Source organism: Alligator mississippiensis, chromosome 11 (genome assembly GCF_030867095.1).
Source record: "Alligator mississippiensis isolate rAllMis1 chromosome 11, rAllMis1, whole genome shotgun sequence".
Taxonomy (NCBI): domain Eukaryota; kingdom Metazoa; phylum Chordata; order Crocodylia; family Alligatoridae; genus Alligator; species Alligator mississippiensis.
In genome coordinates, this window is record NC_081834.1 from 3159164 (window position 1) to 3182190 (window position 23027).

Below are 23027 nucleotides of genomic sequence, written 5' to 3' on the forward strand. Positions count from 1 at the left end.
GAAATACAGGGAAGGGTGCAATTTCCCCAAGGGCTAACTGCTTTGAAACAGGTCCAGTCAATCATCATATGCCTAAATGATATGATTTTATAGTGGGAATCTGTAAAGACTGTTGTGAAAGAATTAAGAGCTCTTACCATAGAGTGTAACGTTGTCATCTGAAGCCAAAACATGGACAGATGAGGTGGGATGCACACTGATCTGTTAAGCACAAAACTAATTATAACTTTAATTGCGATAGGACTTTCCCTTCATTATAGCAATACTTCTTGTCATATTAGTCCACTATATGTGTAACCTAGCACATGGAACAGTGAATCTGGAATCTCCATTTTCCACAATACCTCACACAATTGTGACTTAAACTTCCTTTTTAATCCCACCATACAAGTTCCAGGCCTTTGGCAATGACACAGCTAATTGAAATGGTAAAACTGCAAATCCCATGGTGATGGTTTCGCTGCGGTGGCTGACAGTTGGGAACATCTTCTGAACTACTAAAATATAAATGGTTTGTACCTCTTACAGTAAAGCTTCCCTGAGCCTTTTCTGGAAAGGACAGCATAGAAATTTAATAAATAAATCAAATGAACTGAAAACTGCATTTTGCCTTTGACTGCAGATATCTGTAACAAAGTCCTCCCCTCATCTAAATAAGAGTGTGTGCATGCATTTCAGCAGTGTGGGTCTATATGCATTACATATAAAAAAGAACATGAATTTTTCAAGTTATTCAGAAGTTAAGACACAGTAGAATTAAGATGACCTACGTAACTCAAATCTGTTAACATTTGTGTGTGTGCATTATGATACTGACTTTAATTACACGTCAGCTATTATTTTTTGCCTGATTCAGTGCCGTAGGGGAGGATACTTATTGTGCTCGACTGTGTTCCTATTAAAATCTATTATATGAAATTCCTATTGACTTTAGTGGTTCAGGATCAAGGAGTAAATAAGCATTTTTTCATGACCTAATGTGCAGCCCCATGCATAACATCCAAACCCAACAATGAATAAAGAATTGCTCGTGTTCTTACATGGGCTTTTCTATAGTATGCCTCGGGGAAGAATCCAAGATCTGCACAAACATTAATTTATCTTCACAACACCCCTCTTAAACAAGGAGGCATTATTATTCCAATTTAAAGGTGGGAAAGAGACATGCAGATGTTGTCAAAAGCATTTTGGGTGTCCATTTTGAGATGCCTACAGCTTACTTTTTCAAAGTTAAGCTGCCATTTAAATAATCTCTGATCTGGGATGGACCTGTATCCGCTTTGTACGGTGAGGATAAAAGGGAAGCTAATTTACAATTGTACAAGTTACTGTGAATAGCAGAGGTGATCGCTCCACTGTTCCATGTGCACTGATAAACTGATACAAGTTTTATCTAACCAAAGTTTTATAAATTTTCAAGTATTTTCTAGGAATATCTAATCAAATGATAAAAAGGATATTTTAAAGATAAATTAGGGCCACACTTCTTATATGGCCTCTACACTTGCTTGTGCACTTCCAACATTCAGGTTTTTGCATGTGCAGAAATGTAAATGTACATTATTATGTTCAATAATAACTACATAAAGCACTAAATACCCAACTTTGGACCTTGCACAAATATACTTGATTTTTTCCACTTAAAAATGTAGGTGTTAATATGTATACATGGAAATACAATTAAAGATGCAAATATAGAGGTTGTTTGAAACATTTTTAAAATGTATTTCATGTACTTTGAAACTTTTAATATTTATTTCAGTTGCAGCAAAATTCCCTGCCTGAAATTTCCCTAAATGTGCTGGAATAGTCAAGGGTCTTAACAGCTAACAAAAACAGTGCATTGGCATGAAGAACAAAGCACATCAGAAATTTTTTGGGAGGTTGTGGGGAGGAACTGAAAAATATTCTATTTGGAGACAATTCTTTCTCTCATATGTTGTATGACCTGTAGCCATACTACTTTAATCTTTATTATCCTTACAGTTCACAATTTAAGCTTAAGTCAAGCCTGCAAAGGACTGAGATGACAGAGAAAATAAATATTGCTGCTGTCCTTTTTAATGAAAAAAGAGAGAAAAATTGGAAAACGATTTCTCCACAAGGCATGTTCCTTAAACATGGAAAGGAAAGAAATACAAATGAGGCCACCTTTAGGATACCCTAAAAGGCATCACTTAATAGTGAACACGTTCAACCTCTTTAGCAGTAAGAATAAACATGTTTACTAAGGTCCTTATTCTGCACAAAAATTAAATTAAATCTTTCCACAACTGGAATCTAATTAGATGTTCCCTTTATCTCTCTCTGTGTAGAACTTGATCTTACTCCCATAGAAGTCTACAGAAAAAAAAATCCCTTGTTAACTTTAACAGCAGTAGAATCAGACCTATCACATACACAGAAACACTAAAAATAAGCAAGTAACCTGGAAAAAAATGTCTATAATGCCAGAGAAAATAAAATAAGAAATATTTGATAAAAACCAAAGTACACCAAAATGTTCATAGTTATATATCCCTCTTTCCTATTTGGAAAGTACCTTACGTATTGGGAGCACAAGCAGAAATAAATTTATTTTCAAAATTCTAAAACTTAGGTTACCTGTATGTGTTTAACATTCTCGAAAGTATGCTTCAATTCTAAAAGGAAGAGAGATGTTTATAATTAAAATGAGTCATTTAGCATAACATGAACATTACATGTTCATTATACAACAGCACTGCTGATGTACAGGCTGCAACTTGCTGTTCTTTGTATTAAGTCAGCCCTTCGGGATATACCTAAAATTGTTCACTTCATATTCCACAACTGAGGTAAAGAAAACACACTGAAAAGCAATAAAATACAAAAGGACAAAAATAAAGACAACTTTTCTTTTTTTCCAACTGATTTTGCATACAAAGTTTAGGGTCAGTTTCTCAAAACTCAGTACCTAGCCACTGAACCATGTACCCAAATAAAGCGCCCAGATTTTTGTAACAGCTCAGCTTGCATGTTGGCACTTATTTAAAATGAACAACCAGAGGTGTTGGTTGCTGAGCTCTTCTGAAAATCTAACCTAAGCAGAAGCTGAACACTGTCAAAAATCTGACCTTTAGCTTCTGCCTGAAAAACAGAAGTTTACTAATTGCTTTTCAGAAACCTAATGATGGAGCAAGGAAATGTGACACTTCAGAATTACAAGCCACATGCCATGCCTCTCAAACAGGAACTTTTTCTACTGCAAAAATGGTTTCTGTGGGTTAGGCTGCAGTTTGCCTTCAGTTCATGGATTGAGTTTTCTTGCGAACAACTGAAGATAGGAAACCAAAGGGATTGGCCAATATCCCCATGAAGCGTCATTTCTCTCAACTAAAGAAATTCCCCGAGAGCAATTTGTTTGCTCATGGAACCAAACAACTGTAAAATTAAATACAGGACAGGGAAAAAGACAGAATAAAAATAAAAGGCAAAATCTAAACTGGTACCATCCAATTTACACGCCTAACCATTTGAGATTATATTAAAAAAAAAAAAAGCTTCATTCAATGAAGTTGGCTGTATTATTTGGGGAATCTCATAAATAACTTCTAGTCTTTCTCTACTGTTCATAGTGCTCAAAGGACATCTCAACATGGCAAGCCATATTTTGCAAGAGGTGGACATCCCAGGCATGGATGAATCGATCAAAACAGCTATTGAGGTGGTTATGTGAAATACCGGGAATTTCCTGAATTATCAATGATGTGGATTGTTAAACTTCCCACTAAAAGACTCCTTTCTGCCAGTGAAAGGAAGTTGCTTTCTAGTAATTTTTTTACTAACGTGGAAAAACTCAATGCTAAGTGACACGCTACGGAAAATGATTCTTGCCACCAACGACTTCAGCTTCCTTGCATTGCTGCGTTACTGACAGATGTAATCACCAAGAATTGTCGACTGAAACTTTCCTTGTTTCTGCTGTTCATGTGGAACTTATGATTTCATTCCCATTTGACTGATGCCACCTAGACCAGGATAATTCTCAACAGATTCTGTTTATTTTGTTTCCATGAGCTTCTAATGAGGTTCTATAAATCTCTCAGATAAAACTTAGAGAACAGTCTCCATACAATAAGCCATTCTATCTACAGATGACCTGTAGTCCACCAAACAATACAGATCTGGTATTTGATGCCTGAAAACATTTTTTCATCCAGTCAGTTCTCCAACAAGAGCTGTTTTTCCATAGAGCTTTAAGGTCTAGGAGCATCAAAGTAGAGAGAAAATTAAATTTCATAGGTCTGTTGAACAATCTTAAGGACCCAAAGTGAGACAAAAGCCTCAGAAGGAAGAAAAAAAAGTATCTCCTGGCAAGCAAAAGGGAGATTTGTAAATCTAAAGGACCTCAAACAGAAGTCTGTAATGGAGGAAGTGGACTGATTAAATCATTTTTTGTCTGTGGAATTACAAAAAAAAGATACTGTAATTTAAAAGATGGAAAGCCTCTCTGGTGACTACACTGTGATTTGTCATCTCTGGAAGACAGATGTAAATTGGAAAGAGAGGAAGAGGACCTGCGCTGTCAAGAAAATATTGATTTGTACTCAGCTGTCTTCTTTAAAATTTCTTCCAAACCTTCACAGAATAGCAAATCATGCTGGAGCAGAAGACCCATCAGACAGGCCTTGACACTGTATCCTCTTGTCCATGCCCTTACCAGGAAGTCTCTCTCTCTATCGAGATGGCAGTTAACATGCTACAAAAGATGCTGACAGAGGAGAAATGTTGTCAGCCAGGAACGAAGGAGCCACACATCACATGCCTTGTTTTCTCAGAACAAAGGAATTCCCCATCTCCCCTACCCATGGACTGCAGCTGTAAATACTACCTTCAAATTTGGTTGCAACTGAATGAAAGTATTGTAAGCTTCTCAGGCATTTGCAAAGGGTATCTGCTTCTTTCCAAAAGGTCCTCAAGACTTGGTTTTCTATCAAACATGGTGACATTACCTTTTTCATGGATGCATCAACCCAACCACTTCTGACGTGTTGACTGATGCTTTCAGATAGTCCTTTTAAGCCAGGGAAGGTTTCAGGTAAAAGATGGTTTTGTGGCAGATTTACCCTGCACTCCCTCTGGATTTGAATGCTGCTTTAACACTTCCATTCAAGCAGGAATTTGCGGAGACTAAAACTCTGACACTAGAAAACAGGAGGAGGCATAACATAACCATTACCATGTTTTGCAAAATGCATCAAGAGAATGACTAAAGGTTTTAAAAAATTACTTATAGTAGAAAGGTACAGAAAAGTGACAGAGAAAGCCGTAGATCCGCCTCGTCCATTCAAACTTCAAGCAAGAAAATCGGCTCTTTGGCCTCATCTCACAAGTCAGCGCCCAGCAAACAAGTAGGAAAAAAGGTTGCCGTGCTTCAGTGCTACTGAGAGCAGAGGTTACATGTAAGCACATGTTAAGTTAAGCATTAAGCTGAATGGAAGTATCAAGTCCCTCGCGTGCCGGCTCTTTTTCTGTAAGTTAAAAAAGAGAGACAGGACGCGGATGAATCGGTGTACGCGAGGATAAATTTATTACCTATCCTCAGTATAATAACGAAGGTCACGGCTAGACGCTTAACACTTTGGCTTGATTCTGACTGCTAGCTAGCGACCCGAGGGCCACGCACGAAAGCTATTGTTAACGCAGGATCAACTTCTCCGGCGCATATCGTCTTTCTTTCCTCTCGTGCTCACGAGCACAGCGGTGAAGGCGCAACACGGCTCCCGATCCACCCAAGAGAATCGGGTTTGCATTACTGATTCTCCCCTACTTTGGGGGTCTTCAAGAGGAGCCTGGCTAGATGTCTAGCGGGGGTCATTCGACCCCCGCACTCTCTCCTGCCTAGGCAGGGGGTCGGGGCAACCATCTGTTGAGGTCCCGTCCGACCCAAACATCTACGAATCTACGATTTGAGCCATTTTGAGCATCACGATAACGCCGACTCCTGGATTCTGCCATCGGTGCTTTCCCCGAAGAAAGGCTACGCCTGAAAACAAGCCGTCAAGCCTTCCCGCCGCCGCTCTTCCTCCTGAATTAAGATGACGTTATTTTCTTTGTGGGTTTTTTTTTCAATTTAACCATTTCTCCGCTCGTTTTAAAAAGAATCGAGCCTCTCTTCGCGTCAAATGTCTCTTTTTTTTTTTTCTGTGGTGGGGATGTCTGATGGACCTGAGAAGAGGAGCGCGCAGAAGGGGTGTTCCTGTCAGGAAGAGCGATATAAAAATGATCTGAATGGAGAATGAAACGAAGCTAAAGGAAAGAGGCGAGCAGCGCCAGGACGAGCCGGGCTGAGGGAAGGGCCGCCACACGAGTCGCACTCACGCTGGGCGCGGCCCGCGGGCGGGAAGCCGAGCGCCGCGCCCAGCACCAGCAACGCCCGCAGCCGGCCCGCCGCCATTATGCCCCGCCCCGCCCCGCCTGGCCCCGCCCCGCCCGCGCTGCTCCGCCCCCTTCCCGCGCTCGTGATGGCGGCCGCGCGGGGGGCGGGGCAGGGGCGGGGGCGGCCAACGGTCGCGGACCGCGCGATCTAACGGCCCCGCCCCTCCCCCTCCCCACACGAGGGGGGCAAACTGGGACCTGCGCTCCTCAGACAGGGGGACCCCCACTCTGGGACCAGCCCCCTCAGACAGGGGGACCCCCACACTGGGACCAGCCCCCCTCAGACAGGGGGACCCCCCCCACACTGGGACCAGCCCCCCTCAGACAGGGGGACCCCCCCACACTGGGACCAGCCCCCCTCAGACAGGGGGACCCCCACACTGGGACCAGCCCCCTCAGACAGGGGGACCCCCCCACACTGGGACCAGCCCCCCTCAGACAGGGGGACCCCACACTGGGCACCAGCCCCCCTCAGACAGGGGGACCCCCACACTGGGACCAGCCTTCTCATACAGGGGGACCCCCCCACACTGGGCACCAGCCCCCCTCGTACAGGGGACCCCCACACTGGGACCAGCCCCCTCAGACAGGGGGACCCCCACACTGGGACCAGCCTTCTCATACAGGGGACACACTGGGACCAGCCCCCCTCATACAGGGGACCCCCCCACACGGGGCACCAGCCCCCTCAGACAGGGGGACCCCACACTGGGCACCAGCCTTCTCATACAGGGGACCCCACACTGGGACCAGCCCCCTCATACAGGGGGACCCCCACACTGGGACCAGCCCCCTCATACAGGGGACCCCACACTGGGCACCAGCCCCCTCAGACAGGGGGACCCCCCCCACACGGGGCACCAGCCCCCTCAGACAGGGGGACCCCAAACTAAGCAAAAGCCCCCTTCATACAGGGGGACCCCAAACTGGGACCAGAGCTCCTCATACAGGGGGATCCCCCACACTGGGCACCAGCCCCCATCACGCACAGGGGACCCCAAACTGGGCACCAGCCCCCCTCATGCACAGGGGACCCCCAAACTGGGCACCAGCCCCCCTCATACTGGGGGACCCCAAACTGGGCACCAGCCCCCCCACAGGGGTCCCCCAAACTGGGCACCAGCCCCTCCCCCCACAGGGGGCCCCAAGCTGGGCACCAGCCCCCTCATACTGGGGGACCCCAAACTGGGCACCAGCCCCTCCACAGGGGTACCCCAATCTGGGCACCAGCCCCCTCATACAGGGGGACCCCAAACTGGACACCAGCCCCCCTTACACACAGGGAACCCCCAAACTGGGCACCAGCCCCTCCCCCGACAGGGGACCCCAAACTGGGCACCCCCCCACAGGGGAACCCAAGCTGGGCACCAGCCCCCCGCACGCACAGACGACCCCCAAACTGGGCACCAGCCCCCCTCATACTGGGAGGCCTCAATCTGGGCACCAGCTCTCCTCATACAGGGGACCCCAAAATGGGCACCAACCCCCCTCATGCACAGAGGACCCTCAAACTGGGCACCAGCCCCCCTCATACTGGGGGACCCCAATCTGGGCACCATATTCCTCATACAGGGGGACCCCCAAACTGGGCACCAGCCCCCACACAGGGGACCCCAAACTGGGCACCAGTCTCCTCATACAGGGGGACCCCAAACTGGGCACCAGCCCCCCCACAGGGGACCCCCAAAATGGCACCAGCCCCCTCATACAGGGGGACCCCAAACTGGGCACCAGCCCCCCCAAAGGGGACCCCCAAACTGCGACCAGCCCCCCCACAGGGGACCCTAAACTGGGCACCAGCCCCCTCATACAGGGAGACCCCAATCTGGCCACCAGCCCCCCTCACACACAGGAGACCCCCAAACTGGGCACCAGCCCTCCCACAGAGGGACCCCAAACTGGGCACCAGCCTCCTCATACAGGGGGACCCGAAACTAAGCAAAAGCCCCCCTCATACAGGGGGAACCCAAACTGGGCACCAGTCCCCCTCATGCATGGGGGACCCCCAAACTGGGCACCAGCCCCCTCATACAGGGGGACCCCAATCTGGGCACCAGCGCTCCTCATACAGGGGACCCCAAACTGGGCACCAGCCTTCCTCATACAGGGGGACCCCAAACTGGGCACCAGCCCCCTCACAGGGGACCCCCAAACTGGGCATCAGCCTCCTCATACTGGGGGACCCCAAACCCCCCACAGGGGACCCCAAATTGGGCACCAGCCCTCCCACAGAGGGACCCCCAAAATGGCACCAGCCCCCCCACAGGGGGACCCCAAACTGAGCACCAGCTCCCTCATACAGGAGGACCCCAATCTGGGCACCAGCCCCACTCACACACAGGGGACCCCCAAACTGGGCACCAGCCCTACTCATACAGGGGGACCCCAAACTGGGCACCAGCCCCCCCACAGGGGACCCCCAAAATGGCACCAGCCCTCCCACAGGGGGACCCCAAACTGGGCACCAGCTCCTCCACAGGGGACCCCAATCTGGGCACCAGCCCCCTCATACAGGGGGACCCCAATCTGGGCAGCAGCCCCCCTCACGCACAGGGGACCCCCAAACTGGGTACCAGCCCCACCACAGGGGACCCCAATCTGGGCACCAGCCCTCCTCATACAGGGGACCCCAAACTGGGCACCAGCCCTCTCATACAGGGGGACCCCAAACTGGGCACCAGCCCCACCACAGGGGACCCCAAACTGGGCACCAGCCCCCTCATACAGGGGGACCCCAAACTGGGCACCAGTCCCACCACAGGGGACCCCAAACTGGGCACCAGCCTCCTCATACAGGGGGAACCCAAACTGGGCACCAGCCCCCCCACAGGGGACCCCAAACTGGGCACCAGCCTCCTCATACAGGGGGACCCCAAACTGGGCACCAGCCCCCCTCACGCACAGGGGACCCCCAAACTGGGCACCAGCCCTCCCATAGGGGGACCCCATCTGGGCATCAGCCTCCTCATGCAGGGGGACCCCAAACTGGGCAGCAGCTCCACCACAGGGGACCCCAAACTGGGCACCAGCCTCCTCATACAGGGGGACCCCAAACTAAGCAAAAGCCCCCCTCATGCAGGGGGACCCCAAACTGGGCACCAGACCTCCTCATACAGGGGGACCCCAAACTGGGCACCAGCCCCCCCATAGGGGACCCCCAAACTGGGCACCAGCCTCCTCATACAGGGGGACCCCAAACTGGGCACCAGCCCCCCCACAGGGGACCCCAAACTGGGCACCAGCCTTCTCATACAGGGGACTCCAAACTAAGCAAAAGCCCCCCTCATACAGGGGGAACCCCCAAACTGAGCACCAGCCTCCTCACACATAGGGGGACTCCCAGACTGGGCACTAGGCTCCCCCCACAGGGGACCCCCAAACTGGGCACCATGCCCCCTCATGTAGGGGAGCCCCGAACTGGGCACTAGCCCCCCCCCCACAGGAGACTTCCAAACTGGGTACCAGCCCCCTCATACAGGGGGATCCTAATTTGGGCACCAGGCCCCCATACAGGGGGACCCCCAAACTGGGCACTAGCCCCCCATGCTCTGGGCAGGGTCTCTGCAACCCCCCCCACAAGGAGACCCCCAAACTAAGTACCTGCTCCCCATGCTTTGGGCTGGGCCCCTGACCCCCCCCCCACACAGGGAACCTCCCCCCTAAACTAGGCACCAGCCCCCATGTTCTGCACAGCCCCCCATAAAAAATAGGGAACCAGCCCTCCACACACACACCAAAACAGGAGACCCCCACACACTGGGGATCCCACATACTAGGCAGCAGCCCCCCCATGGTGCCTAGGGTCTTCTCCCCTCCCCCATACACTGGGATACCCCGCAAGCTAGGCATCAGCTCCTCATGCTCTGGGCAGGGCCCCTCTAGCCCCCCCATACACTGGGGACTCCCCAAAAATAGGCATCAGGGCCCCCATGCTTTAGGCAAGGCACCTGCCTGACAGTTTGGGAGCCAGCCCCTCTCCCACACACACACGCTGGAGACCCCCCCACACACACCCCGACACTAATCAGACCCCCCCAGGCAGCACCACTCACCAACCCCCCCCACTCCTGAGTGCACCGCCAGCCCCTATCTGTCCCCCAAGCAGCACCCACTGGATCAGCAGGTACCAGCCACCTCCCAGGCTGCGTCAGCACCTTGCCCCGCCGGTCCATACAAACGTACGTTAAGCAGCACCGTGCACCCGTGTCCTCTCTCTACTCACACCAGGCAACAGCCCCCACCTCTGGGCACAAGCCCCAGGCAGCACCTACCTCAGCATGACCACAACTCTTCCAGGATCTGGATGTGGCTGCGTACCAGCAGCACGCTCTGTAAAACTCAGGCCAGCTCCACGCCCATTGTTTACCACCAGCGTTTCAGGCCCTGCCTTTCCAACCCAGCATTTCATGCCTGCGTTTCCTGTACAAGTCACCATATGGGAATAATACTGTGAACATAATCTACGGCAGGTGCAAAATCGTGTCTGCAAATATAGCCGGCCTCGTTTGATAATCAGCCTTTAGGTGCAGAACAACAATTGGGCACTTGGCAAGTTTCTGGGCTTATACATATGTATCGGCATTGATTTATATAGTTACATTTATTACATTTATACTTGTTAAATTATACTTATTTTTACTTATACTATCTTACCTGCAACAGGTTCTGGCTGAGATGGATTCACGCACGCACGCACGCACGCGCACATGCAAATCCATCTCAGCTATCTTACAACAGTATATATGACTCCATCTCAGCCAGAACCTGTTGCAAGTAAGATAGTGAGAAATATTTCTGTAAGTCCTAATATAAGACAAAAATACCTACTTCAGCTGGAATGTGCCCTTCCATTATCTGTGAGGCCTGTGTCCTTCAGAAAGACTTCAGGCAAACCACGTAGTGATTATTCTAGTCTTCCACGTACTTTTCATTGGCATCACATTTTTGTGCAGACTTTGGCCAACTGTTAAAAAAAACCACCACCACACATAGAAATGGTGCTTTTAAAACCACAGTAATTTATAATCATAAGCTAAGACATGACACTCAGTCTTGATGGGGCCACATGAGTGATCAGAGTTAACCAAAGGGCCACAACGTCACCGACCTCTCTGGATGAATTATGGCAAATGCAGCACACTTCAAAGAATAAAATGCAGTGTATTAGTTAACATTTGCACAATTCATGGCATGTGTTGCATTATTCATGCTTGCAGGAAAAACATGCCTGATGCATACAGCAATAAAACCTAGCCTTTGCTATCTCTTTTTGCAAAGGGCTGCCGGTGGCTTTGGAGCTGTAGTTTGAATATCACTGAGCTAAGGTTTGTGTTTAAATAAGGTATAAACTGTGGCGCCAAACAATTTAATCAGACATTGCCCAGAGCCTGTGCCATTGTGCAAGGGAAAGAAAAATACACAACAGAAATTACAAGGTATGTTTACCTTGCGCTCACTACCACGTTGTGATTCTAGCAAAGCATGGACTTGCATAAGCTAGCTGTAAACTGGCAAGCCCAGGTACTAGTAGCAGGCTAGCTAACTTTTATTATCAATATTTGGTATCATATACTCAGTTGACATGATTTAAATAAGAGGATTTCTGATTTCTTCACCTCTGCATTTCCACTTGGCTGTCCCCGACTTGTTAGAAACTAAGCATTTATGGGAAGTCCTCTTCCACTGTAAGCTTACACAGCACTTTGTACAGGGGGACCTGGAGAATCTACTCCACTCACTATTACTATGCCACTACTTGCAGGTAGTAAGTAAGCAGTAAGATGCAGAAAGCCTGCTGCTTCTAAAAGCTTATGCTATGCATCTCTGATGTAGTTCATTCAGTACTTCTCAGTTTCAAAGGTGCCATGGGGTTGCTACATAGTGTTAACGCCATTAGGTTTACAAACGATTCACAAGATAAACCCAGAGATTTCAAACAGAAATACACAGTTGTGGTCTGAGTTCTTTGCGACAGGAAAACTGCTGTATTATTATTCTGTAGGCAAAAAAAAAAAAAAAGTGAAGACTAAACTGGCACTTTCCAAGGGGTGCCTTCAGTCTATTCAGGGTGCCTCGAATCTATTTAGGGGTGCCTTAAGTGTAAAAAGGTTGAGAACCACCAAATTAATCTAGACTATAAAATGCTAATTTACCCTGCCTTCTGGCTGACTTCAGACTAACACGGCTAACTATTTTTTACTACTTTTAACAGTCACTTCAGAACTTCTTAGGAAAGAAAGTGTAGTTTAAGGGCAGTCCAAGCTGGAGAATGAACACCTGCATGCATCTCCAGCTTTTAGCCTTAATTTGCCCTCTTTATCTCATAATGGTTTGCTCAATCAGAGTCCGGATGAATTTTGTGCTCAAAGGAGATGATAAAAAATGAGACTGAGGTCTTTTTAGTTCCTATTCAGCTAATGCTGTTCCAATAACAGATCCCTCTTATGGCAAATGATGGGTATTGTATGGTTAAGTAGGGTCATGCATCCGGAATATGTGTAATGACTTTCTTATATCATTTAAATGCATATGAAGAGAGCATTGGCAGAGAGGGAGAGTGCCTCAGAGAATTTTTCTTCACAGGGCATGGAGACCATGTTAGCACCTTCCTGACAAGAACCACATTTAGCTATGGTTCGCTAGAAAGGGCATGACCTGTATAAAGAAGACCCAAGTGTCTTTATCTGCTGAACTTAGAAGATATTTCTATATTGGCTGAAGCATTACATGGTGTATTATAAAAGAAAATACTCCCTAGAGCTGAATCTGTGTATTATCGGCTCTTGATAAAAAACCTATGCCCTCCTCTGAAAACGCTTGTTCACAACACTGAAACTTTTGTGCATGTTATGCAGGAAGATGAAGCATTTTAAAAAAATCGAAATTGAAGTCTCTAGGTGATGGGTATTCTCAGAAAGCATATTCTACGGCAGTCAGTTGCATCACAAGAATGGAAATATTTGGTCATTTGATGATTTTGATAGAGTATTAAGTTTGGCAGAGAATGCCAGGCCCAATCAGCGCTTACGGAAAAACAGACAAGAAGCTTTTATATTTAGAGTAAAGTGGGAATGGAATCAAGGGCTCATTAACAGGAGCTGACAGAAATTAAAAAAAAAAAAGCCGTCTGTGGATACTGAAAAAGATATAATCTGCACTGAATCCGGGCTGGGCGGGCAGTGACTGAACATGTGCATTTCTCACACCAGTGCTATTTCTGGGCTGTGAAAGAAAGAAATCCTCTAGGGGGAGTCAGAAAATTGTTTAAAAGATTTTTCCCTTTCAGTCTGATAACATCATAAGATCAAGGGACCGTGAGCCAGTTCACAAAGAAAAATAATATTTAAAGAACTCTCCTTCATTAATGAAGACTCTTTAAGGCAAAATCAGTGGGAAAGGCTAAACCAAATAAGGGATAAACCAAACAGAAACAAAGAAGGCAGGGTTCAGCAGGGCAAGCTGAAGACCAATAGGGAATCTGCCTCTCAAGAGGACTTCAAAAGAAAGACATTTTCACCTGTCAAGAGATCTTTGGAAATTAAATCCATGAGAGCAGAGAGAGCTTTAGGGATGAAAGTCTTGCAGCGACACTGCCAACGCGAGGGGAGTCAGACCAAAGTGAGGGTGCGGGAGGTGGAGGGTCAGCTGGCCAAGGTCAGGACTGTCAGTCTGCAGAAATACAAGATATGCCATTTTAAAGATGCTTGCATCAGCACTTCCAAGTTCCTGGTTAGGTCACCAGATATATAAATATAGTAAATATTTAATTGGATAGGAGTTTGGCTGCTATAACACTGCTTTTGTCTGCTGAAATTTTTAAACTTATTTTAATCGAAAGGTGAATTTACAACCACTGTAAACTGGTGGAAGGAAGTTAGATTCTTTTATTTAAAAAAAATTAGGAAACCTGAATAATTGATCCAGAAGTTACTGATTAAAGTGAAAGTGCATTGCCTTTTACTGGTTTGAGGCCCAGACTCTGCACTTCTGTAGCTGCTTAGCTTTATGAATACAAGTAGTCAATGAAATTGTATCTATGTGTGGAAAACAGATCATTTCTATCCCAAGCAAAATTCTGATCATTCAAAATTTGTTTTCAGCTTGAACGAGGATGAAATTTCCATTTTTTTCCAAAATGAAAATTCTGAAAATTTAAATTCACAACATTAAAACAATCTTATTGATATGCTTCACTTTGTCAATGACAAAAGGTTCCATTTTGATGCTGAGATATCTACATAATGTTTCATAACAACATGATATCATATGCACGCATCGAAACAGCTGTTTCGACTCAAAATGAAATTCGAAATGGAATGCTGTTCCGTCGAACCATCAAAACTCAAAGTGAAACAGAACGGTGCTGTTTCCCACAGCCCTAATGTATATGATGTATATAATATGATTGATGTTACATAAATAGGATCATAGGCTCAAAGGAAAGTATGGCTGGAAGGGATCTCATAAGGACATCTAGTCCAGGGCCCTGCTCAAGGCAAGATCCTCCTTGACTAAACCATCTCAGCCAAGAGTCTGTGTGGCAGGGCACTTTTGGTGCCTGCCACTTTAAGGGCTTAGAGCAAGTAGCAGAGCAGCCTGCAGGTGGCTGCACTCCCAGTCAGGAGTTACATGGCCAGCAGGAGGTTGCCTGATTGGGAAGAGAGCACAGCTGCTAGGGATAAGAGTAGGCACTGGGCAGCAGAGCCAGCAGTTTGCTGCAAGCAGCCAGAAAGGAAATATCACCCAGCTGGAGCTGCTGCTCACATAACATCCTTGGAGGTAGAGGGCAGGAACTATGGGGATGGAGGAGGTTCCTCGCCCTGGGGCATGACCTGAAACTACACCCTGCTAGGGTAGGATGGTGTGGTAGGGCTACCTGTGGCAGGATGGTCCCTAGGAAATGCCACACCAATTGCCTCCCTAGTGAAAGGCGAGTAAGGGGCACCTTATAGCCTCAGTGCCCACAACCTAGTAAGTAACCCAGCAGTAAGGACAGGCAGGGAGCCAGGCATGTCTAGGGAGAGACCTGAGTCCTGTGGGGTGTAAGATCCCAAGGTCTCAGCCATGGAGGTCCAGAGTGGCCCCAGCGAGGGAGTGGAATAGTGGCTCTAGTGATAGGGTGCAGAGTGCACGGAAGGGCTGTGCAGAGTAGGGTCGCCAGTGCGGCCTGAAGCACTGTGCACAGGACAGCCCCAAGAGCTTGATGAGAAGTTGAAGGCCCTAGTGAGAGAGCATAAGTGGAGGCCCTAGTGAGAGGGCAGGAGGCCCAGGCATGTGCCAGGACACCTGTGGCAGAGTTATGATTTTGGATGCCATCTGCAAGCAATGGGACACAATAGAGGGAAGGTAGGAGCCGTGTATAATGCCCTAGGCATCAGGGCACTTAATGGGCAGCCTCCTATATTTTTGTATCAGTTTTAAAACAGCAAGACGTGGCAGATGAGAGAGGGCGGACTGGCCTAGACAGGTGGGCAGGCCGGCATCGGGACCAGCCTTGAGACTTCCCCCTGTCACAGTCTGCCCAACCTGCTCTGGAAAACTTCCAAGGATGGAGATTCCACAGCCTCTCTAGGCAGCCTGTTCCAATGCTCGACCACCCTCCGAGTCAGGAAGTTCCTCCTAATCTCCAACCTAAACTTCCCCGGCTGCACCTTGAGACCCTTGCTCCTAGTCCCGTCCCCTCCGACCACACAGATAGGCCAAGCTCCATCCTTTCTGGAGTCATCCTGAAGCCATTTTAAGATGTTTATCAACTCCCCCGACAGTCTTCTCTAGTCCAGACTAAATAACCTTAGTTCTTTCAGCCTTTCTGCATAAGTCTTGCCTCTCAGGCCCTAAATCGTATTTGTTGCTCTGTGCTGGACTCTTTCCAAACTGTTCACATCTTTCTTGAAGTGTGGGGCCAAAAACTGGACACAGTGCTCCAGGTGAGACGTTACCAGTGCCTTGATTTCCCTTGATTTGCAAGTGAGGCTCCAGTTAAGACTACCCAGGATGCTGCTGGCTTCTTTTGCAACAAGGCACAGCACACTGTTGGCTCATATTCAGCTTCTGGTCTCCTGTAAGCCCCAGGTCCTTCTCTGCAGTACTGCAGCCTAGCCAGTCTGCATTTGTGCATGAGGGTATTCTGTCCCAAGGACAGGACTTTGCACTTGCCCTTGTTAAATCTCATCTGACTGACTGTGGACCATTTCTCCAGTCTATTCATGTCACATCATGGATCCTAGCCCTGCTCTCTAGAGTATCTGCAACACCACCCCACTCGGTGTTGTCTGCAAATTGTTTAAGTGTGCACTGGATGCCATCAACTATAATATTATAAATAATATTTTACAATATAAAAGCCAAAGTAAACTGACAAAGGTGAAGCAGAGTACTTCATTTTAATTTGGAATAATCTTGAAGTATTTCCATCACATTTTGTTGAAGTCAACACATTCTAACAAAACATTTCAATTTGAACAAATTAACATTTCCTGATTGACACAGTTGCTTTCTTTTCTTTTCTTACCAGTAATAGCATATCTGAGATTAGAGCCTAAAATAAGAAATAAGACAGGTCTTTATTCTGAGAGGTTTTGAGTACCAAAAACTGAAGTCAAAGAAAGAATAAATTTGGGGGGGGGGGGAGAAATTCTGGAAGTTTATTGCCTTCCTCTCAAAATTATATTTTTGCTCACTGATGAGTTGAACAAGAAGACTTGAACGTACGTGTCCTTCAGCTGAGTCAAAATGCAGAATTTTTTAGAAAAGGAATGAAAACTACTTTGCAATGAGAATCATTCAGAGATTAAACTGACCATCCAGTTTCAACTACCTTTTGCACCTTAATTTCTACCTGGAGTCCTCCAACTTATAGATGGTGGCAGAGTAAAACAAACTCATTATATAGAGCTGCCAACCCAGTAGAAAAAGCTTGACTTTCAGGTTTAATGACATACTGTCAGCAAGTCAGCTTTCCTGTCTCCATTGGAATAGTTGTTGGAGGGCTAGAATCATAGAAAAATAGGGTAGGGTAGTGTACCTACTTGTCACCCTGGGTGGCTTTACCTTCTAAACTGTTTCCTCTTCCCCATCCAAAGATGGGTTCTGACATTTTTCTGCTTATATGCTGCTTGCTTCTGGAGAGCAGCAAGACGGCCACACAGAGACGAAACACAGACATCCCAAACTCTTCTGAATTTCTCCATCTTCACCTGCTGGGTGCGCAGCTCCGATGGTGATGGGCACGGCATCAGAACAAGCTCCAACTTACAGATGGTAGCAGATGGATCAGATTCTTCTTCAGGGTGCTTTCTTGAAAGGTGATTTAGGGTGATCTATAACTCTGTACCAACTCAGAGCATTTGGACAGCCATGTTGGACAACGCTGTGCCCGAGTTCCAAGCTCACACAGTCAAGGAGAGCAGAACCACTCCATGACGATGATGTGGAGGCATTTCAAACAACCACATCTGCGGATGACTGGTCATTATATCACGCCACAGGGGTAGTGCACACTACCCCCAGGACTTGGACCAAACTCCAGCCACCTCCCTTTCAAACCTCTTTTTAAAGACACTTCTTTCATGGACTCCTTCACCCTTTGTTCTCCTATCAACACATTCCTGGTCCCGAGCTCTTTTTTCCCATCCCTTTTCTGTTTCCTCTTAACTGGAAGCTCTTCAGGATATGAATGTGCATTACTGTATATCTTATAGTCCCACGCATAGCTGTACTGCTGTATAATTAATAAGAGTATAATTAGTGAGGTTTGTCTCCACACAGTTTTTGTACAGATTCAGTTACACGGGTTCAGAAACAGATATAGTGCAACCCCCTAATGTGGAGGTAGTTTTACCCGTCTAAAGGTGTTTATATCAATATCGTTCCTGAAAGAACTTGGATTTAACACAATCGTTTTACAAATGGAGACTTAATATGTACACTAACTGTGAATAAATGAGCATCAAAGATGGCCATAAGATTTTGCATTTGACTTTTGTATTTCCACTGAAAGTGTCAATAACTAATGTGTTAAAAAGTAAGGCTAACTGCACCTTGTCATGCATCCACAGATGCATCACAAGCAGGTCCAGGGAGGTGATCCTCCCCCTCTATGCAGCGCTGGTCAGGCCGCAGCTGGAGTACTGTGTCCAGTTCTGGGCGCCGCACTTAAGGAGGGATGTGGCCAGCATGGAGAGGGTCTGGAGGAGGGCCACTCGCATGATCCGGGGACAGCAGGGCAGGCCCTACGAGGAGAGACTACGGGACCTGAACCTGTTCAACCTCCATTAGAGAAGACTGAGAGGGGATCTGAGAGGGGATTTATAAACCCACCATGCAGGACCAGCGGAAAATAGGTGAGGCTCTGTTCCCCCAGGCACCACCTGGGATAACAAGGAATAATGGCCACAGGTTGATTGAGAGCCGGCTCAGGCTCAGGCTCAAGCTATCAGGAAGCATTACTTTACGGTTAGGGCTGCCAGGCTCTGGAATGGGCTCCCAAGGGAGGTGGTGCTCTCCCCTACCTTGGGGGTCTTCAAGAGGAGGTTGGATAGATATCTGGCTGGGGTATTATGATCCCAGCACTCGTTCCTGCCCAGGGCAGGGAGTCGGATCTGATGATCTGTTCAGGTCCTTTCCGACCCTAGAAACTATGAAACTATGAAAATGAACCATTCTATGGTCTTATTTTTAAACAGAAAACCTAAGATAGATAGTCATAGCAAATAGCTCTGACAAAAGAACACTTAGGCCCTGACCCTGAGGACTTGTTTATACTTGAGTTTGTCGCAGTTTAATTAGTTATTTCACATTAAAGTGTCTTGTGTCTACAAACAAAGTCATCTGGCACTACTAAATCCACCGTGGAAGCAGATTTACTAAGAAGTGGGATGAGTCTACGCATAAAAAAAGCATGAGGAGTTGCATCTCCCTCCCCAAACAAATGTTACACGTTTTCCAAGTACCCCGCTGGTATCCTGCACCGCTTTGCTGGGTGCCTGCATTGTCCTTTTCCATTTCACTGTGAGCCTCTACTGCTCTAAGGTCCTCCTGACTGGACATCTCTTCCCCGTTTAAAGGTTGGCTTGTAGCTAGTTGTGGTCCTCCGTTGTGTGGTTCTTATACCTCTGCAATGCTCCTGATTATTCAGCAGTCATGTCTCAGGCTTCTGTGGGAGTTATCTGCAGAGCTCCTGGACCTCATTTACTCAGCACGTATAGGCTCATTTGTAACAGAGAGATACACAAGCAGTTATCAGAACAGATGCAGAAAAAAGAGAACAATTGAAACCCAAGCCAATGCCAAAATACAGGGAAGGAACTCCAGCTGTGCTGTAAGAGTGTTCAAGACAATAATGGGGCCCCTGGGAGACGCCACAGGATCTGCAGCTGCTGAGAGGAGTTGGACCATATGTTTGCTAGAGAACCTACAACTCGACCCTTGGATTTTGTGGACACCATTTATAACACCCCCAATGATATCAATTGTGTTGCAGACAAGAAATGGATCCCAAAATCTAGGAGTTCACCCAGCGAACTCCAAGGCAGGACCAGAAGTCCTCCAAGTCACTGCCAGGATTAAACTAAATCAGGGGCAGACTCAAACCTGAAAATATTTTTTAGTAAATATTGTATGATATATCACAGTGTAGCTGGATTGGGAGATTTAAACAACCTACTGCTGGGAACTGCCACTGTTCTGATCTACCCTTCCAACCCCATGCTCAAAATGGCAGCTATACAGGAACATGCAAAAGCTTTCCATCTCTTCATGCCTTAAAAACTGGCTGCTTTCTGCATCCTGCCCTGTCCTCCTGTAATGTGGTATTTAGTGCTCTGCCTCCCACCTGATCAGCTACCCTCCTCTGAGCCCTTCTTCTACATAAAATGAAAGCATGACAAGGGTTACAAAAAAAGAGGGAAATGATTTGAAGAAATGGTCTTTTTGCTGTAGAAAAGGAAAACTACTAGAATCATTTTCCTGGATCATGGTTTTACAAATGCTCTCAGCTTTGAGCCGACATAGAATCATAGATAATACATCATAGAAAACAAGGGTTGAAGGGAGCTCAGGAGGTCAGATCCAGTCCAGCCCCCTGCTCCAAGCAGGACCAGCTCCAACTACATCATCCCAGACAAGGCTTTGTTGAACTGGGTCTTAGAAACCTCCAAGGGTGGAGACTTCGCCACCTCTCTGGGTAACCCATCCCAGTGCTTTACTACAGTCCTCATGACAGAGTTTCTCCTAATATCCAACCTCAACTTCCCTTGCTGCAGCTGGAGCCCATTGCTCCTTGTCCTGTCGTCTGCCCCCACTGAGACCAGCCCAGCTCCATCCTCTTTGCAGCCCCCCTGCAGGGAGGTGAAGGCTGCTATTCAATCCCCCTCAGTCTTCTCTTTTCCAGACTAAATAAACTCAGTTCCCTCAGCCTGTCCTCAGAAATCCTGTCCCCCAGCCCACAACCATTGTCACTGCCCACCACTGGAGTCTCTCCAATGTGTCCACATCCTGTCTGTAGTGGGGTGCGCAAGAATCACTGCCCTCGACCTGCTGGCAATGCTCCTACCAGTGCAGCCCAGTATACCATTAGCCTTCTTGGCAACAAGGGCACGCTGCTGATTCGTAGCCATCTGACTGTCCACTGTAACCCCAGGTCCTTTGCTGCAGAGCTGCTGCTTAGCCAGTTGGTCCCAAACATAAGGCACTGCAAAGACAATTGTCCAAGTCACCGCATGCAAACATTTAAAAAAATGTGGGAGATTTACGCCCCCCACTCCCCTCCTCAGACACACATACTTTGGGCTACTGCAGAATTCTACCTATTTTGCTGTGCACCTGAGCCATGAGAATTAAGAAAAGAGAACTAAAGTAAAAGGTAGTTTTGGCCTGAAGAGTGTGTCGCCTTGCAACACTATCTTTACAGTTTGCACTTCCTGTTCTTCACTGGGGCTGTGGACAACATATTGGCAAACAGTGGCATGGTGTAGTTCCTGGATTTGCTCCCTGACTTTTGGAACTGAATCCTCCTTTGGCTTTGGAAGACACAGCTTAAGGACAGCCCACAGGGCTGCAATTACTAACCTGCCTCTGCTGCCTCTCCTGCACCCACATCCCAGCAAAAGCTTCTGTAGGTGTCCAGGTATTTATTAATACCTTAAACCCAATTTGTCACGACAGCCACAACCACGCTCTTTATCCACAAGTTAGAAGTTTAAAAAGCCATCTGACCATCTCTAGAGACTGGGAAGAACCTCTGGGCATGGAAGTCTAAAATGAAAAGAGAAAAAAACACTTTGTCGCTGATGTCATAGACACTTCAATTTGGACAATCGCTGGTTGTCCTTTTTCTCTTTTTCTTTCGACTGACATGTTGTGACAATCACAGACAAAGCTGTTAACATGGAGCAACTGCTTAACCAAGCTATGGTAGGGGAACAGATCCATTTAAAGAACTGTCTGCTTCATAGCACAGCATAAAGAAGATGGAAGAGCAAGGGAAAGTTTCCTAAAGCATGGCAAAACAGAGAGACAGAGAGGGTAGGCAACTGCATAGGACCTCAACACGTGCAGCCACAGGGAATGAGAAAGGGACAAAGGCTCCTGTACAACATGGCGGGGCCATGGTCATGAACTCCACAACAACCTATGGGTAGCCCTCTCTCTGATAGCCATGCCTTCTGGTGAAAACCCTTCACCATTTGTTACCACCATTCCAGACCCCACGCATCAAATGGGATCTCCCTATTCCCAATCCAGAACTGTTCGAAATCCCCCTTAATGACCTGAAGGCTAAAACCAAGCTGATATTTAAGTAAATCTGCAGATGACACCAAGCTGGGTGGGATAGCAGATGCTTTAGAGGAATGAATTAGGATTAAAAATGATGGTTATTTGCGGGGAAAATGGCCTGAAATGAATCAGATGAAATTCAGTGAGGACAAGTGTAAAATTATTGTACTTAAAGACAGAACAATCAAATGCACAAATACCGAATGGGCTAAGCTGCAGAACTGCAGACAGAGGCTCAGGGGTTATAGTAGACAGGAAGATGAATGAGTCAGGAGCCTAAGAATGCAGCAAAAAACCCAACAGCCTGCTGGCTTGTTTTAAGAGGAGCATTCACCAGGGGCAAGTCACACCTGACCAACCTGACTGCCTTCTATGATGAGATGACTGGCTCTGTGGCTGCGGGGAGACCGGCGGATGTGATATACCTTGATTTTAGCAAGGCTTTTGAAGTCTCCCACAACATTCTTGCAATCAAGATAAGGAAGAACAGGTTGGATGAATATACTGTTAAGTAGATAGAAAACTAGCTGGATCATCAGAATCAAAGGGTAGTAATTAATGGCTCAGCATCTAGTTAGCAGCTGGTATCAAGTGGCATGCCCTAGGGGTTGGTCCTGGAACTGGTTTTGTTCAATATCTTCATCAACAACCTGGAAGATGGGAGGGAGTGCACCCTCAGCAAGTGTGCAGGTGACACCAAGCTGGGGGGAGTAGAAGATACACTGGAGGGTAGTGCTAGGATTCAAGAGACCTGGGCAAATTGGAAGATTGAACCAAAAGAAATTTCATGCAGTTCAACAAGGACAAGTGCAAAATCCTGCACTGAAGATGGAACAATCCCATGCACCAACGCA

General features: G+C 47.2%; 1 protein-coding gene across 14 annotated transcripts in view; it reads right to left on the reverse strand.

The window, feature by feature from the left end:
* Positions 1–23027, reverse strand: part of LOC106737922 (uncharacterized) — a 49807-nt gene that overhangs the window by 1604 nt on the left and 25176 nt on the right. For 7 of the 14 annotated variants that reach the window (XR_009455506.1, XR_009455507.1, XR_002087102.2 and 4 more), the window contains 2 exons: positions 2605–2642; positions 138–201 (listed from right to left, as the gene is read on the reverse strand). Coding sequence is in view for 1 of the 14 variants with exons in the window: in XM_059714523.1 (XP_059570506.1) it covers positions 138–201; positions 2605–2642; positions 6343–6418 (178 nt within the window). In the remaining 13 variants the exon portion in view is untranslated. Of the gene's footprint in view, positions 1–137; positions 202–2604; positions 2643–4973; positions 5551–6342; positions 6443–10670; positions 10806–16748; positions 21652–23027 lie in introns of those variants that run through there. The other 7 variants (XR_009455510.1, XR_009455512.1, XM_059714523.1 and 4 more) reach the window with 7 other exon arrangements.